This window comes from Piliocolobus tephrosceles, chromosome 1, assembly GCF_002776525.5.
Source record: "Piliocolobus tephrosceles isolate RC106 chromosome 1, ASM277652v3, whole genome shotgun sequence".
NCBI lineage: Eukaryota > Metazoa > Chordata > Mammalia > Primates > Cercopithecidae > Piliocolobus > Piliocolobus tephrosceles.
In genome coordinates this window covers 215814155-215828428 of record NC_045434.1, presented here as the reverse complement: position 1 = coordinate 215828428, position 14274 = coordinate 215814155, and the positions used below count along the sequence as shown (strand labels likewise).

The window sequence follows — 14274 nt, the reverse complement described above, 5'->3', positions numbered from 1 at the left end:
CAACACTCTGCACCCTGAACGCCCCATTCTGAGCAGGCAAGTGGAGGTAGGTGAAGATGAGGAGGCTGGGCAGTGGGTTCCGGCCACCTGGGAGCGGCCTCTGCCTCCACCACGGTTGCCCATGTGAGTCACTTGGGTCTCAGCAGAGGGAAAGGAACCTGCCAGGGGAGTGCAGGCAGGGACAGTAGTCCAGGAGGAGCCCTGGGTGGTCTAGGGCAGAGCTAAGGAAGAGTCGTGGTATTAGCAGCGGTTGATATTTACCAAACATTCCCGGGTACCCACGCCACCCACCCCAACACCGTGCTTCTGCAGGAGGTCAAAGCAGGGACGTCGCTAACACTCCCATTTTACTGATGAGGAAGGAACGGCCGAGCAGGTCTCACAGCCAGAATGGGCTATTGATCTGTCTTCACTGGGGCCACCCCAGCCCCACCACCACCTCCCTGGCTGGATCCAGGTGACTCACTTGAACCTCTCTGGAGTCAGGAAGTTGAGGAGATGGAACAGCTCCTCCAGGTTGTTCTGAAGGGGAGTCCCTGTCAGCAGCAGCTTGTAATCAATCTTGTAGCTGTTTAAGACCCTAAAAAACTGAGGGGAGGAGAGGGGGGACCATCAGGGGGCTCTGGGCGGCCCCTCGCCCTGGGCAACTCTGGGGTCTGGCGGCCGGTGCCACCTACCTTGGACTGGTTGTTCTTGAGTCGGTGGGCCTCATCTACCACCAGGCAGGCCCACTCAATGGAGCCCAGAATGGCCTGGTCGATAGTGATGAGCTCATAGGAGGTGAGCAGCACATGGAATTTGATCTGCACTTCTTTCTGGAGAAAAGAGGGGCATTGGGGAGGAGACAGCTGGGAGCAGAGCGGATCACAATCCCAGGAGACAAACAGCCAAGAAGGAGGTGTGCACAGGAACACACAAAGGCTCCAGGGAGCCCTGGGCCAGCCAGCCTAGCACCAGAGGGGCACATGCTGGCCACCAAGCAGAGGGGCATCAACTGAGGCCCAGAGCACAGCCCTGAGAGAGGGTGGCGTGGACAAGAAGAAACGGCCTCCGCTCGTAACACCACCAGTGAGACAGGGTCTTACTCTCATCCCCCAGCCTGGAGTACAGTGGCACGATCACAGCTCACTTGCAACCTCCACCTCCCAGGTGAGGTGGCTCCAGCAGTCCTCCCACCTCAGCCTCCCGGGTGGCTGGGACTGCAGGCACACATTACCACACCCAGCTAAGTTTTGTATTTTTGTAGAGACAGGGTTTCACCATGTTGCCAAGGCTGGTCTCAAACTTCTGAACTCAAGTGAACCGCCCGCCTCAACCTCCCAAAGCGTTGGGACTACAGGCATGAGCCACTTCAACCAGCCCTGGCTCCGGGCTTATTACTTCCTTTCCACTCTCACCTCATCCTAACAAAACATATGAGCTCAACTGTGTCCTGTATCCCCCACTGCCCCCAGGGCTATTTTTGTTTATTGGAGAGAGGAGATCTCACGATGTTAACCAGGCTGGTTTCAAACTCCTGGCCTCAAGCAATTCTCCTGCCTCAGTCTCCCAATGTACAGGCATGAGTCACCGCACCTGGCCTTTTACCCCATTTAAAGCTCACGGGGCCTCAGGCTGGAGCACTCTCCCAGATCCCTGTGGCTAATAAATGGCAGAGCCAAGACATGAACAAAGAAACGGATCCTGCACTTGGGGTTTAATGCCTTGAGGTTGCTGATTTGAAATTATTAATTTCAAATGATTGTTGAATTTGTGTTTTGTAACAAATATCCCGGGGACAGTGGAGTGTATGCTGGAGACGTGGAGCCTCCCTGGGACAGGTTCTCATTCCCCTGCTCCCCGGCCCCTGCCTGGTGACCGCTGTCCCCCTACTCCCCCTGGTGGGGGCCTGGGCCTGGGTGCTGGTGCGGAGGGGAAGCCAGGCACACGGTCTATGCACCAAGTTCCAGGACAGGGCCTGGTGCCTGTGAGGGTCTGCACTCTCCCGGTGAGGATCCCCACACCTGAAGGAACACGACTTCAAAAAGCAAATTTAGGCCAGGCACAGTGGCTCACACCTATAATCCCTGCACTTTGGGAGGCAAAAAGGGGAGGATTACTTGAGGCCAGGACTTCCAGAGCAGCCTGGCCAACAGAACGAAACCCCGTCTCTACTAAAAAATACAAAAATCAGCCCGGCATGGTGGTGGGCATCTGTAGTCCCAGCTACTCAGGAGGCCGAGGCAGGAGAATCACTTGAACCCAGGAGGCAGAGGTTGCAGTGAGTCGAGATCACACCACTGCACTCTAGCCTGGGTGACAGAGTGAGACTCTGTCTCCAAAAAAAAAAAAAAAACAAATGTAAAACACCTTGGCATGTTGACAGAGAGACCACAGAAGAAAGGAAAAAGCTGCTTTCCTGCGAGCCCTGCATTTTCATTTTGCATTGGGCCCCCCCAGTGATGCAGGCCTGTCCTGTCCTGCACCAAACCTGCCTCTCCCAGCAGCCCACATGCCTGTGAGAGAGCAGACAGGGCCACGGATGCCGTGCAACACAGGCTTTGCCCACACGCGGCACCTGGGTTTACACACAATCTTTTAGCGTCAGTCTCCTCGCCTATCTAGGTGAAGAATGCTATGAGAACTCAAAGAGCTAAGTCTGTTCCTCAAAAAATCAAAAATAGAATTACCATGTGATCTGGCAGTTCCACTTCTGGGTGTATACCCAAAAGAAGTGAAAGCAGGGACCCAAAGGGGTATTTGCACACTCATATTCCCTCCCATCAGCATTACCGACGATCACCAAAAGCCAGAAGCAACTCAAGTGCCCATCACCAGATGAACAGATCAACAAAACGTGGTCTATCCACGTGATGGGATGTTCTCCAGCCTTGGAAGGAAATTCTGACCCGTGCTACAACATGCATGAACCTCAAGGACATTCTGCTCAGTGAAATGAGCCAATCGCAAAACGACAGATGCTTCCCGATTCTACTCATAGGAAGTACCCAGAGTAGTGAACCTCGTGCAGACACACAGTAAACTGGTGGCTGCCAGAGGCTGGAGGTGGTGGGGATGGTCATGTTTAATGGGGACAGAGTTTCCATCCTGCAAGATGAAAAGAGTGCTGGAGTTTGGTTGCATAACAACGTGAATGTACTTAACACTATTGAACTGGTTTTTTTTTTTTTTTTTTTTTTTGGTTGGTTTGTTGTTGCTGTTGTTGAGACGGAATTTAGCTCTTGTCGCCCAGGCTGGAGTGCAATGGCGCGACCTCGGCTCATTGCAACCTCTGCCTCCCAGGTTCGAGCAATTCTCCGGCCTCAGCCTCCTGAGTAGCTGGGATTACAGGTGTGCACCAGCACGCCTGGCTAATTTTTGTATTTTTAGTAGAGATGGGGTTTCACCATGTTGGCCAGGCTAGTCTCAAACTCCTGAGCTCAGGTGATCCATCCGCCTTGGCCTCCCAAAGTGCTGGGATCACAGGCATGAGCCACTGTGCCTGGCTGTTTTCTTTTTGTTTTTGTTTTTTTTAAGAGACAGAGTCTCACTATGTTGTCCAGGCAAGAGTGCAACAGCTGTTCACAGACACAATCATGGTGCACTCCAGCCTCGAACTCCTGGGCTCAGGCAATCCTCCTGCCTCAGCCTCCCAAGTAGCTAGGACTACAGGTGCACACCACCATGCCCAGCTGAACTGTACTCTTAAAAATGGTTAGGATGGTAAGTTTTACATTATGTGTATTTTACCACAACTTTTAACAATAAAATAATTAAACAGTAAATATAATAGAAGAGCCAAATCAGCAAAGTGCCTGGCACACAGCAGGGTCCCAGCGTGGCTCAGGGGAGGTTCTTTCCGTGTCTAATGACCAGGGGCTCATCCATCTACAAAGTCACCTGTGGGATCATTGATTCATTCACTCATTCAACAGTTTCTGAGCATTTCTAAGAGCCACAGCTGCCAGCAGACAGTGGAGGAGGCCGACATGAGGGACTTGGAGGGCCTGTCAGAGGATCTGCCAGCCAACAAGGCTGTAGCACTGACATTTTCTAGGGGCCAATGGCTGCAAGTCCTTGCTCCTCAATGTGGAGAGTGTTTAGAAATGCAGAGGCTGGGCCGGGCACGGTGGCTCACGCCTGTAATCCCAGAAATTTGGGAAGCCGAGGCGAGCGGATCACAAGGTCAGGAGATGGAGACCATCCTGGCTAACACAGTGAAACCCCGTCTCTACTAAAAATACAAAAAATTAGCCAAGCGTGGTGGTGCGCACCTGTAGTCCCAGCTACTCGGAGGCTGAGGCAGGAGAATGGCGTGAACCCGAGAGGCGGAGCTTGCAGTGAGCCAAGATCGCGCCACTGCACTCCAGCCTGGGCTACAAAGCAAGACTCCATCTCAAAAAAAAAATAAATAAATAAAAATACAGAGGCTCAGGCCAGGCATGGTAACTCACGCCTATAATCCCAGCACTTTGGGAGGCCAAGGCAGGCGGATCATGAGGTCAAGAGATCAAGACCATCCTGGCCAACATGTGAAACCCGGTCTCTACTAAAAATACAAAAAGTGGCTGAGTGTGGTGGGATGCACCTGTAGTCCCAGCTACTCAGGAGGCTGAGGCAGGTGAATCGCTTGAACTTGGGAGGCAGAAGTTGCAGTGAGCCAAGATCGCACCACTGCACTCCAGCCTGGCGACAGAGTGAGACTCCATCTCAAAAAAAAGAAAAAGAAAAAGAAATGCAGAGGCTCGGGCCCCACCCCAGCACTGCTGGGTTACAGACTGTGCTTTAACAAGACCTCGTAGGGTTTCACGGCACCATGAGACCTCGTGCTTACTAACTCACTTGACTCTGTGGGGTGTGTCTGTTAACTCCATTTTGCTGAGAAAACACTGAGGCCCAGAGAGGCCACGTGACTTGCCCGAAGTCACACGGCTGGTGCACTGCATTGAATAGTGTCCCCCCAACATTCATGTCCACCCAGAGGCTCTTTTGGAAATAGGGTCTTTGCAGATAGAATTAGTTATCCAGGCATGGTGGCTCAATGCCTATAATCCCCATGCTTTGGGAGGCTGAGGCAGGAGGATCACTTGAGCCCAGGAGTATAAGACCAGCCTGAGCAACATAACGGAGACCCCATCTCTACAAAAACTTTGAAAGTTAGCTGGGTGTGGTGGTGTGTCCCTATAGTCCCAGCTCCCGGAGGTCAAGGCTGCAGTGAGCTATGATCACATCACTGCACTCTAGCCTGGGTGACAGAGTAAGACCCTGTCTCAAAATAATAATAATAATAATAATAATAGTAATAATAATAATAATAACACTAGGCTGAGCATGGTGGCTCGCACTTGTAATCTTAACAATTTGGGAGGCCAAGGCAGGCAGATTGCCTGAGCTTAGGAGTTCGAGACCACCTGGGCAACATGGTGAAACCCCGTCTCTACTAAAATACAAAAAATTCGCTGGGCATTGTGGCATATGCCTGCAGTCCAAGCTACTCTGGAGGCTGAGGCATGGGAACTGCTTGAACTCGGAGGCAGAGGTTGCAGTGAGCTGAGATCATGCCATACTGCACTCCAGCCTGAGTGGCAGAATGAGACTCCGTCTCATAATAATGACGATAATAATAATTACTTGGGGCCAGGCACAGTGGCTCACTCCTGTTATCCCAGCACTTTGGGAGGCCGAGAAGGGCAGATCACTTGAGCTCAGGAGCTCAAGACTAGCCTGGCCAACGTGGTGAAACCCGTCTCCACCAAAAAATACAAAATTAGCCGACCGTGATGGCACACTCCTGGAGTCCCAGCTACTCTCGAGGCTGAGGTGGGAGAACCACTTCAACCCAAGAGGGGGAGGTTGCAGTGAGTCGAGATCACCCCACTGCACTCCAGCCTGGGCGATACAGTGTCTCAAAAACATAAGTAAATAAAATAAGTAGCTAAGATGAGGTCATATTAGATTAGGGTGGGCCTTAAATCCAGTATGAGCCGGGCGCGGTGGCTCAAGCCTGTAATCCCAGCACTTTGGGAGGCCGAGACGGGCGGATCACGAGGTCAGGAGATCGAGACCATCCTGGCTAACACGGTGAAACCCCGTCTCTACTAAAAACTACAAAAAACTAGCCGGGCGAGGTGGTGGCGCCTGTAGTCCCAGCTACCCGGGAGGCTGAGGCAGGAGAATGGCAGGAACCCGGGAGGCGGAGCTTGCAGTGAGCTGAGATCCGGCCACAGCACTCCAGCCCGGGTGACGGAGCGAGAATCCGTCTCAAAAACAAAAAAAATCCAGTATGAATGACGTCTTTATAGGATGAGAAACAGACACAAAGGGGAAAACCCCATGTGCTAACAGAGGCAGAAACTGACTTGACGGCTGCAGGCCAGTGAACTCCTGCCGCCACCAGGAGGCTGGAAGGAGGAAGGGAGGGTTCTCCCCTCCAGAGGCACGCCGCCCCGCCTTCACCTTGATTTCCAACCTCCAGCCTCCAGAACTGTGACTGAATACATCTCTGCTGTCTGAAGCCAGCCTGTCTGTGACACTTTGTTACAGGAGCCCCAGAAAACTGACGTGGCGGTAACTCAGCCTCTAGGACAAGTCCTTCAGAGCCTGCCAGCCTCAGTAGCCCTCCCAGGCTGAGGGACCCCAAAGGAGTGCAGGGCACCTGTGGTCCCTGAACCAGACCCAGGGTCTTCCTACCGTCCTTCCAAGGATGGCGAGCCCTCACCTTCATACGGAACACCTTCTTCCCACTCCGAATGGCGTTGTCCTCAAAGGAAAACTCGTTCTCCCGGATCACCGAGCGGCTCTCCTTGTCCCCCGTGTAGGTGACCACATAGAAGTCGGGTGCCCACATCTCAAACTCGCGTTCCCAGTTGATGATGGTGGAGAGGGGCGCACTAACCAGGTAGGGCCCCTTGGAGTGACCCTGGAGAAAGAGGCCAATGCCGTGAGACCAGCTGCCCTTGGCCAGGACTGGCCACCCCTCCTGGCCACCTGCCCCGCCTGCCCACCTCCTTGTAGAGGGAGTAGAGGAACACAATAGTCTGCACCGTCTTGCCCAGACCCATCTCATCGGCCAGGATGGTGTCAGTGCCCTGCGCCCAGGAGAAGCGAAGCCAGTTGAGGCCCTCCAGCTGGTACGGGTGCAGCGTGCCGCCTGTGGAGTCGATGTACCACGGCTGCTTGTCGAACTTGACCGTGGGCTGCAGGGGAGGCAGCGGTTCAGACACGCCCCAGATCCTGGGCCACCAGAGTCCACACTACAGACCTTCGCACATGCAATTCCTTCTGCCTGGAACACTCTTCCCTCTCCTGTCTGTCTTCCTAACTCTTTTCCAGTTCTTGGATGGAATACCTCTTCCTCCAGGAAGCCCTCCCTGACTCCCAGCCTGGCTGAAGTGCTCCCGCAGTGTCCTCCCATGGCAGCCCCGTACTTCTCCTATCAGGGAAATTTCCCAACTGTTGAATTCTCTGACTTTGAGCCCAGGCTGTCATCACCACCTTGGTCCTGCTCACTGCCTCCTCTTGAGCACCATCCAGGGCCTGGGACATGTGGTCACTTACTCACTATTTTTTGGATGAACAACAAAACGAACGTCTATCTGGGGCATTCTCAACGCCCCCAATAACTGGCTCCTCCACTTGATTCAGGCATTTGATATTTGCTTTTTTTTTTTTTGAGACTGAGTCTCTGTTGCCCAGGCTGGAGTGCAGTGGCACGATCATGGCACACTGCAGCCTCAATTTCCTGGATTCAAGGGATTCTCCTACCTCAGCCTCCCTAGTAGCTGGGACCACAGGCACAGCACCATGCCTGGCTAATTTTTAAATTTTATGTAGCGGTGGGATCTCACTATGTTGCCTCAAACTTCTAGGTTCAAGCGGCCCTCCCACCCCAGCCTCCCACGGTGCTAGGATTACAGGCATGAGCCACCACGCCCAGCCCATTTGCCTCTTGATCCTGCTCAAGGTCACTGGCCCCATGCAGTCCTCCCAATGGACCAGGCCCATCTGCCTTTCCTCGGCATCTGACAGGCGCCTGATAGTCCCAGGCCAGGCCCTCTGTGTTCTGTGGATACCCGCCAAGGGCCCCTAGAAGACAGTGTGTCTTCTGAAACAGATGCCCAGGGCTCATGGGCCCTCGTCTCCTCAGGGCCAACCCAGGGCCAGGCGCTAGTGGACACCCAGAGAGCTCTGCTGAGTGAGTGGGGTCTCCTCCCAGGTGAGAGTGGTGTGTAAGTAGCGTGTCAGCTGCAGTGCTATGAGGGGCCTTGCAGCTGTCCTAGCCTACGTGGGCATGACACTGTCTGCATAAGCCAAAAGGGCCCAAGGAAACGTCCCTTTGAGAACACACACCCCCTGCACATTCAAGTCTGGGGTGGGCAGGCCCTGGCAACCCCACCCACTGCTGCGCCCCAACAACCGCCCCTACAACTCACGTCCACAATGGGCGTGTCCGGCGGCTTCTCCTGCTTGTCGTCCCTCAGCTTCTTGCCCTTCTTGAGCAGCCTCTTGGGCAGCCTGGTGTCTTCCCCCAGCATCAGCTCCCTAGGAAAAGGCAGAGGATGCAGGTGAGCAAGACTCAGCCCAGGAGCAGACCCCGGCAGCCTGTGCCCAGCAGCCGGATCCCTGCGGCCCACCTGTGGCCCCAGTAGGCCTGCTTGAGGTTGTCGTAGTAGGGGATGTCGATGTCATCAATCTCCCAGGTGCACTGGTCATAGGGCAGGTCTTTCCACTTGATCAGGTAGTGCACATCCCCCTTTTTGTCAAAGCTGCAACACAGTGAACAATGTGGGTCGCTCAGGGCGCCACAGCACGGGTTTGATGAACCTCCCAGGATGCAGAGCCACTCACACCCAGGGTCACCTCGGATGCTGGGCCCAGCCAGGAGGAGGGGACGAAGGCAGAAGCTCCAGGGAGGTGCAGCGGCTTGCCTGGGGCCACACAGCGAATGAGAGGGGGACGGGGCAGAGCCAGAGAAGGACACGGAGGCCAGCTAACAGAGGAGCAACCAGCCAGCCTCCCGCATCCTGTGCAGCCTCTGTGGCAGGGATGAATCCCATTTGTCACGGGATCTGGATTTTCACAGGAGTTCTGGATTTCTGAGTGTGTGGAAAGTTCTCTTTCCTGCCAATGGACTCAGTTTTCTAACTTAAAATATGGGGAGGACTCATGCAGTAGCCATGTAGGGTGAGGAGCTGTCTCTGCAAAGCAGATAAGGACGCAATTCCTGCATGTGAGGTGGTCTCCTCCGGGGACACAAGGACCCAGTGGCCAAGCCCAGCAGCACACAGCTTGATTCTGGCCACTGGGAGGGTCCTCAGGGCCTCCCACCCGCCCAGGCTAAGGCAACCAGGCCAGAGGAGTGCTGCAGGGCTGGGCCGGGACATGGCTACCCCACACAGCAGTGCCGAGGAGGCACACAGGCCCGGTGGGCAGCGGCTGCTGCGGGCCTGGGGGCCATAAAGAGAAAGACCAATCCCCAGTTACCACAGAAACCGATGTTTGTTTGTTTTCCAATACGTAATTGATTGTTTTGCAGGCTGGGGGAATAAATCCAGGGGAGATTCACCTGTCCCACTTTGGAGCAGAGAGAAAAACTACCATGTATATTTTTAGCATGCAATTTAGTAGAGGTAGAAAACCGTTGGCCATTTCATTGCTGGGCTCAGGTTCCCACAGGAACTGACCCTTGAAGGTCATTCTCAGGAAGGTCTGGGGAGGAAAAACGTGGGTGTCCCATAGTTGAAAGGGCAGCTTTTACAAATTCCGCGCCCGTCCTTCTGAAGACTGCCCACAGCCAGCCTCTGGCAAGCTCCGGTCACCTGTGCAGCAGCCTGTTCCCTACAAGGGCCTCAAAGCCCAGCAGTTGGGAGCCAGGACTGAAATCTGAACATCTGGCTCAGGCTCTTAACCTCTGCTCTACCCAACAGCTGCCTGAAGCCAGAAGCACTGAATGGCAGAGGCCACCGATCCTAAGCCCCTCAAAGGCAGAGGCCACAGGGTAGCCAGGTTGGGGAGCATAAGCTCCAAGCTGCCACCACACAGCAGGTACTCTGGGCCCCACCCCAAGGCCCATCTGTCAGCCACCACCAGTTCTCAAGCCCTTAAACTCAAGAATCAGCAGGAGTTCCCATCACCCACCAAATCAAAACCAAAGCCCACGGGCCTCCTGCCTCTGGCTCTTTGTCCCAGCCTCCTGCAGCCTCTGATTGCTACGGCATCCCAGGGAATTGCCAGACTGCTCCAGGAAGAGCTGCTGTTGGGGCACTGGGGGGTGCAACAGTGGCTAAGAAAGTAGGTCCTGCAGTCAGAAAGCATGGGGTTCAAATCCCAGCTCCACTCCGTGGCTGTGTGATTCTGGCAAGTGACTTAACCTTGCTGTGCCTATTCTCACATCATTAAAACAGAGATAAAAGAAACGCCTCTCTCCCAGGAGGCAGTGGTCAGTACAGCCAGCTACTATTACAAACGTGTGGGAAATGTGGACGTAACCCCACACCTCGGGCCTCCCGCGTCCTCAGAACCCTCCTGCTGGTATCAAGCACTAACCCAGCACGAGGGTCCCGACCCCCCAAGGGTGTGAACACGTGTGCATGAGTGTGCAGGCATGCATGGGACGGCCCCTCCAGCAGGTCAGGCAGATCTCCAGCACTGGGAGCCCTAGGCCCCTTCCTTGTGCCCCTGCTGTGCCCACATGTGGTTCTGCACAGCAGCCCCAAAGCAAGGGTCCTGGTGTCCTGCCCTGCACCACTTTACAGAGCAAAGGAGCTGATGCGGCCCGGCCCCAGTGATGGGCAGAGAGGGTAGCCAGCTGCAGGCACACACCTATGGTTCAGGATTCGGTGAATCATCATCCACTCTGGCTTGATGCCATAGCGGTAGAAGCGCTCCTCCATCTTGGCATAGAGGGGGTCCTTGTTCTTCCTCTTCTCGCTCTTGCCGTCCTCATCCCCAGAGCCGTAGTCAAAGGGGGGCGGCTCATCCATGTCATTCTTTCTTTGGTAGTTGCGATACATCACCGTGTGGTACAGCTCCAGCTGCTCACAGACGGGCGCGAGCCACAGAAAGGGGATGAGCCATGGCCCTCTGCGTCTCCCTACCCAGCTCCCCTAGCCCCAGCCCGGGTCCCAGGCAGAACAATCCTCCCGCTCAGCACCACCACAACTCCCAATGGCACCCCTCGGTCAGAGGCGCTTCAGCCCCTTCCCGTCAGCCCGGGAGGGTCCAGGGCTCACCAGGTCCTGGGCCTTGGCACAGCCACCCTGCTGGCACTCACCTGTAGCTCCTTCACCCAGGAGCAGTGCCAGTAGGACAGCCCTGCCCACTTGACAAAGAACTCCCTCTCAGGGATGCCCTCCAGGGGCTTGGGTGGAGGGAGGCTGGGCTCCACGTCAGGCCCAGGCAGCCCCACCGTGAACGGGGCAGGGGGCTCCGTCCACCTCCAGTGTAGAATCCTCTGGACTTTGCCCTTCAGTGGGGGGCACTGTGGACAGAGAAGGGTCCCCAAGGTGGGGCTCAGCTGTAGGGCCCCGCCCTGAGACTCCCATGACAGCAGGCTGCCACGCAAGCTCCCTCCCATCAGTGCCACTGTCCCCAGGTCAGAACAGCACCACTGTGACGCCATGACATCCACCCCGTCCTCAGGAGCCGCATGGGTCATGCACACAGGAAACGGGCAGTGGGGGTCTGGGAGACCATGTGGCCCTTTCACTCAGTGGTAAACTCATCAGCACCCAGAATATCCGAGCCAGGGTAGGTAAGACTGCCATGTGCACACGACAGAGGGGGAAACTGAGGCCCACTCGGCAAGGGACAGCAGAGCAGGGAGCAGAATTAGGTCTTCCCATTGCCCCCTGAAAAGAGGTCACATCATTGTGTGACCCCCAAGCACCCAGGGAGCATAAGCCCCGTGCTGGAGCTCAGGGACACGGCAGCCCCCCATCCGCCATCCCTCACCCGGGGCAGGGCTGCACCCAAGCACTGTGCGTCTAGGCTGGGACCATGAGGCCCCATTTCTGGCAGCCCACAGACACACTGCACGGGCCCTGACCGATGTTAGGGTGAGAGTGAGCTGCTGGCTGGCAAAGGTGAGAAATGCAACCGCCACAAACCCCACCACCTGGGCCCTGAGATGGGTGGGAGCAGCCTTGGCCCTCCATGGAGGCGGTGCTGAGCCTGGCTAGACAGGGTCAGGGGTGACTGATTCGGGGAGACAGCTCTGTTGGGGACAGCAGGTCCCAGCTCTGCTACCATCTGTCCTTGGAAACTTGTCCAAGCCTACTGAGCCTGCTTTCCCAGCTGTAAAATGGCCCACCCCTTCCTCCACCTACCAGGTTTGTGGTGCCACATCACACCTGAAGGCACTCTGGAGGTGCAAGGTACACCACACAGCCAGCCTTCCTTTGGCCTTGGTGACAGCAAAGGCCAAGAGGCAGAGAAGGAGGAGGACATGGGAGGCAGGAAAGGCTCCTCCACTGGCTCTGGGGGGAGTGGAAGAGGGGACCCTCCCACCCCCATCCCAACTCCTCAGGGAAGAAGCTGAGAGGAACTCCACTCCTGCCTCCCTCCCATCCCCAGGACCTTCCATGAATCCTAGGAAAGCACGGAAGGCTGCACCCCTCAAAAGGGTCCTCCCCTGACCCCGACACAGACACAGACAAGTATGCGCGCGGATGCACGCACACACAAACACACACAACACAAGCCCAAATGCACACAGGACAGCCCAGGGCTAAAGGCAGCACAGCCCAGGACCTGAGGGGTGGGGGATCTGGCACCGCGGGGCGCAGGGCAGACAGCTCAGAGCAAGGGGCCTTCCGATGTCTACTGTGATTGGGGGGTGAGGGATGGGGGTGCCCGAATTCCTGCAGAAACTGATGCTCTGGCCCTCGGACCCTCCTAACCTCTCCCTATCCCCAGCCTCGGAACAGGAGCCAGGTCTGGGGTGGCTCCAGGGACCTGAATCTGAGGGGACAGTTTGGCCCTTGTGTGGCCTTAGGCAGGTCACTCTGCTTCCCTGAGCCTCAGTTTTCTCATCTGAAAAGGAAATAACAAAATGCGTGGTGCCAGAATACTCAGTAATGTTAAAGGATACTATGATGGATGTGGAGTCCTTGCAGAGCACGTGGTCACTGAACAGTGGTCGTGATATTGGCATGATCACCACACACCTGCCTGCCTTTCCCTCATGCCTCACGTCTCTAGGGGGGTCAGACGCGGAGCGGGACTCCGGGAAGCTAGAGTGGGCGTGGCCTCGAAAGGCGCGGGCGGAGCTTTGCGGGATCGGCTACCGTGGCGGGTCCGGCGCCGGCAGGGGCGGGGCCTTTTGAGGAGGGCAGGCCTTCCCCTGGGGGGGGGGCCTGTTCCTGGGGTGGGGCGGGGCGTCCGGCGCGGGGCGGGCGGAACACTCACAGTACAGCGCGGGCAGAGCCATTCACCGTTTGGGATCTCGGGCAGCGGCGGGTTGAGGCAATGCAGGTGGTAGGAGGAGGGGCAGGCATCGCAGCAGAGCAGCTCGCCCCCGTCCTTGCACACGCGGCAGAACTCCATGTGATCGTCCTCCTCCTCCTCGCAGCCGCCCTCCTCCTCTTCGTCGTCGTCGTCCTTCGGCTCCCACTGGATCCCCTCCTTCTCCTGGGGGAGGAGGCCAGGTGGAGGCACCCTGGGCGGGGTCCCCGCTCCACCAGGGCTCGACTCCCTCCCTCCCCCACAGCATCTCCCCGCATTCTGCCCCCAAATGAGGGCACAGGGGTGGGGGAGCCAGGCGTGGCCCCACTCCCAGGCCGGGGCTCTGCCAAGGCTTACACAGTGGGGGCAGCTCCACTTGCCCTCGGGAGCCTTCTCCAGCTCTGGGTCCAGGCACACGAGATGGTAGGCCCTCGGGCAGGTGTCGCACAGGATGATCTCCCCACCTTGCTGGCACACCTCACAGTAATCCTGGTGGTCTGTCTCATAGCCGTCACCATCATCAACTAGGGTAGGGGAGAGGCAGTCATGGAAGGCCCCATCCGCACCCCCAGAACACAACCAACTGCACCGCCCCAGGCCAGACAGGCACAGAGTAGATGCATAATAGACGGTGGATGGATAGGTGGGTGTGTGAGTGGACTGATGGTTGAGGTTGTAAAAGGGTGAGGAGATAGAAGATGGATAAAAGGAAAGAAGGAAGGAAGGAAGGGTAAGAGAGTGGGTGGATGGGTAGAAAGATGAATGGATAGATGGATGAATGGACAAATGGATGGATGGATGAATGGATGGACAAATGGATGGATGGACTGATGGATGAACAAAATGGATGGA

The 14274-nt window shown here is 56.1% G+C and overlaps 1 protein-coding gene across 1 annotated transcript in view; it reads right to left on the bottom strand.

The window, feature by feature from the left end:
• CHD5 (chromodomain helicase DNA binding protein 5) overlaps positions 1-14274 on the bottom strand; it is an 82671-nt gene that overhangs the window by 37685 nt on the left and 30712 nt on the right. The window contains exons 8-17 of the mRNA XM_026448155.2: positions 13780-13946; positions 13387-13608; positions 11252-11458; positions 10801-11012; positions 8613-8744; positions 8412-8520; positions 6984-7175; positions 6698-6898; positions 678-815; positions 467-588 (exon numbers count right to left, since the gene is read on the bottom strand). Coding sequence (XP_026303940.1) covers positions 467-588; positions 678-815; positions 6698-6898; positions 6984-7175; positions 8412-8520; positions 8613-8744; positions 10801-11012; positions 11252-11458; positions 13387-13608; positions 13780-13946 — 1702 coding nt within the window. The remainder of the gene's footprint in view (positions 1-466; positions 589-677; positions 816-6697; positions 6899-6983; positions 7176-8411; positions 8521-8612; positions 8745-10800; positions 11013-11251; positions 11459-13386; positions 13609-13779; positions 13947-14274) is intronic.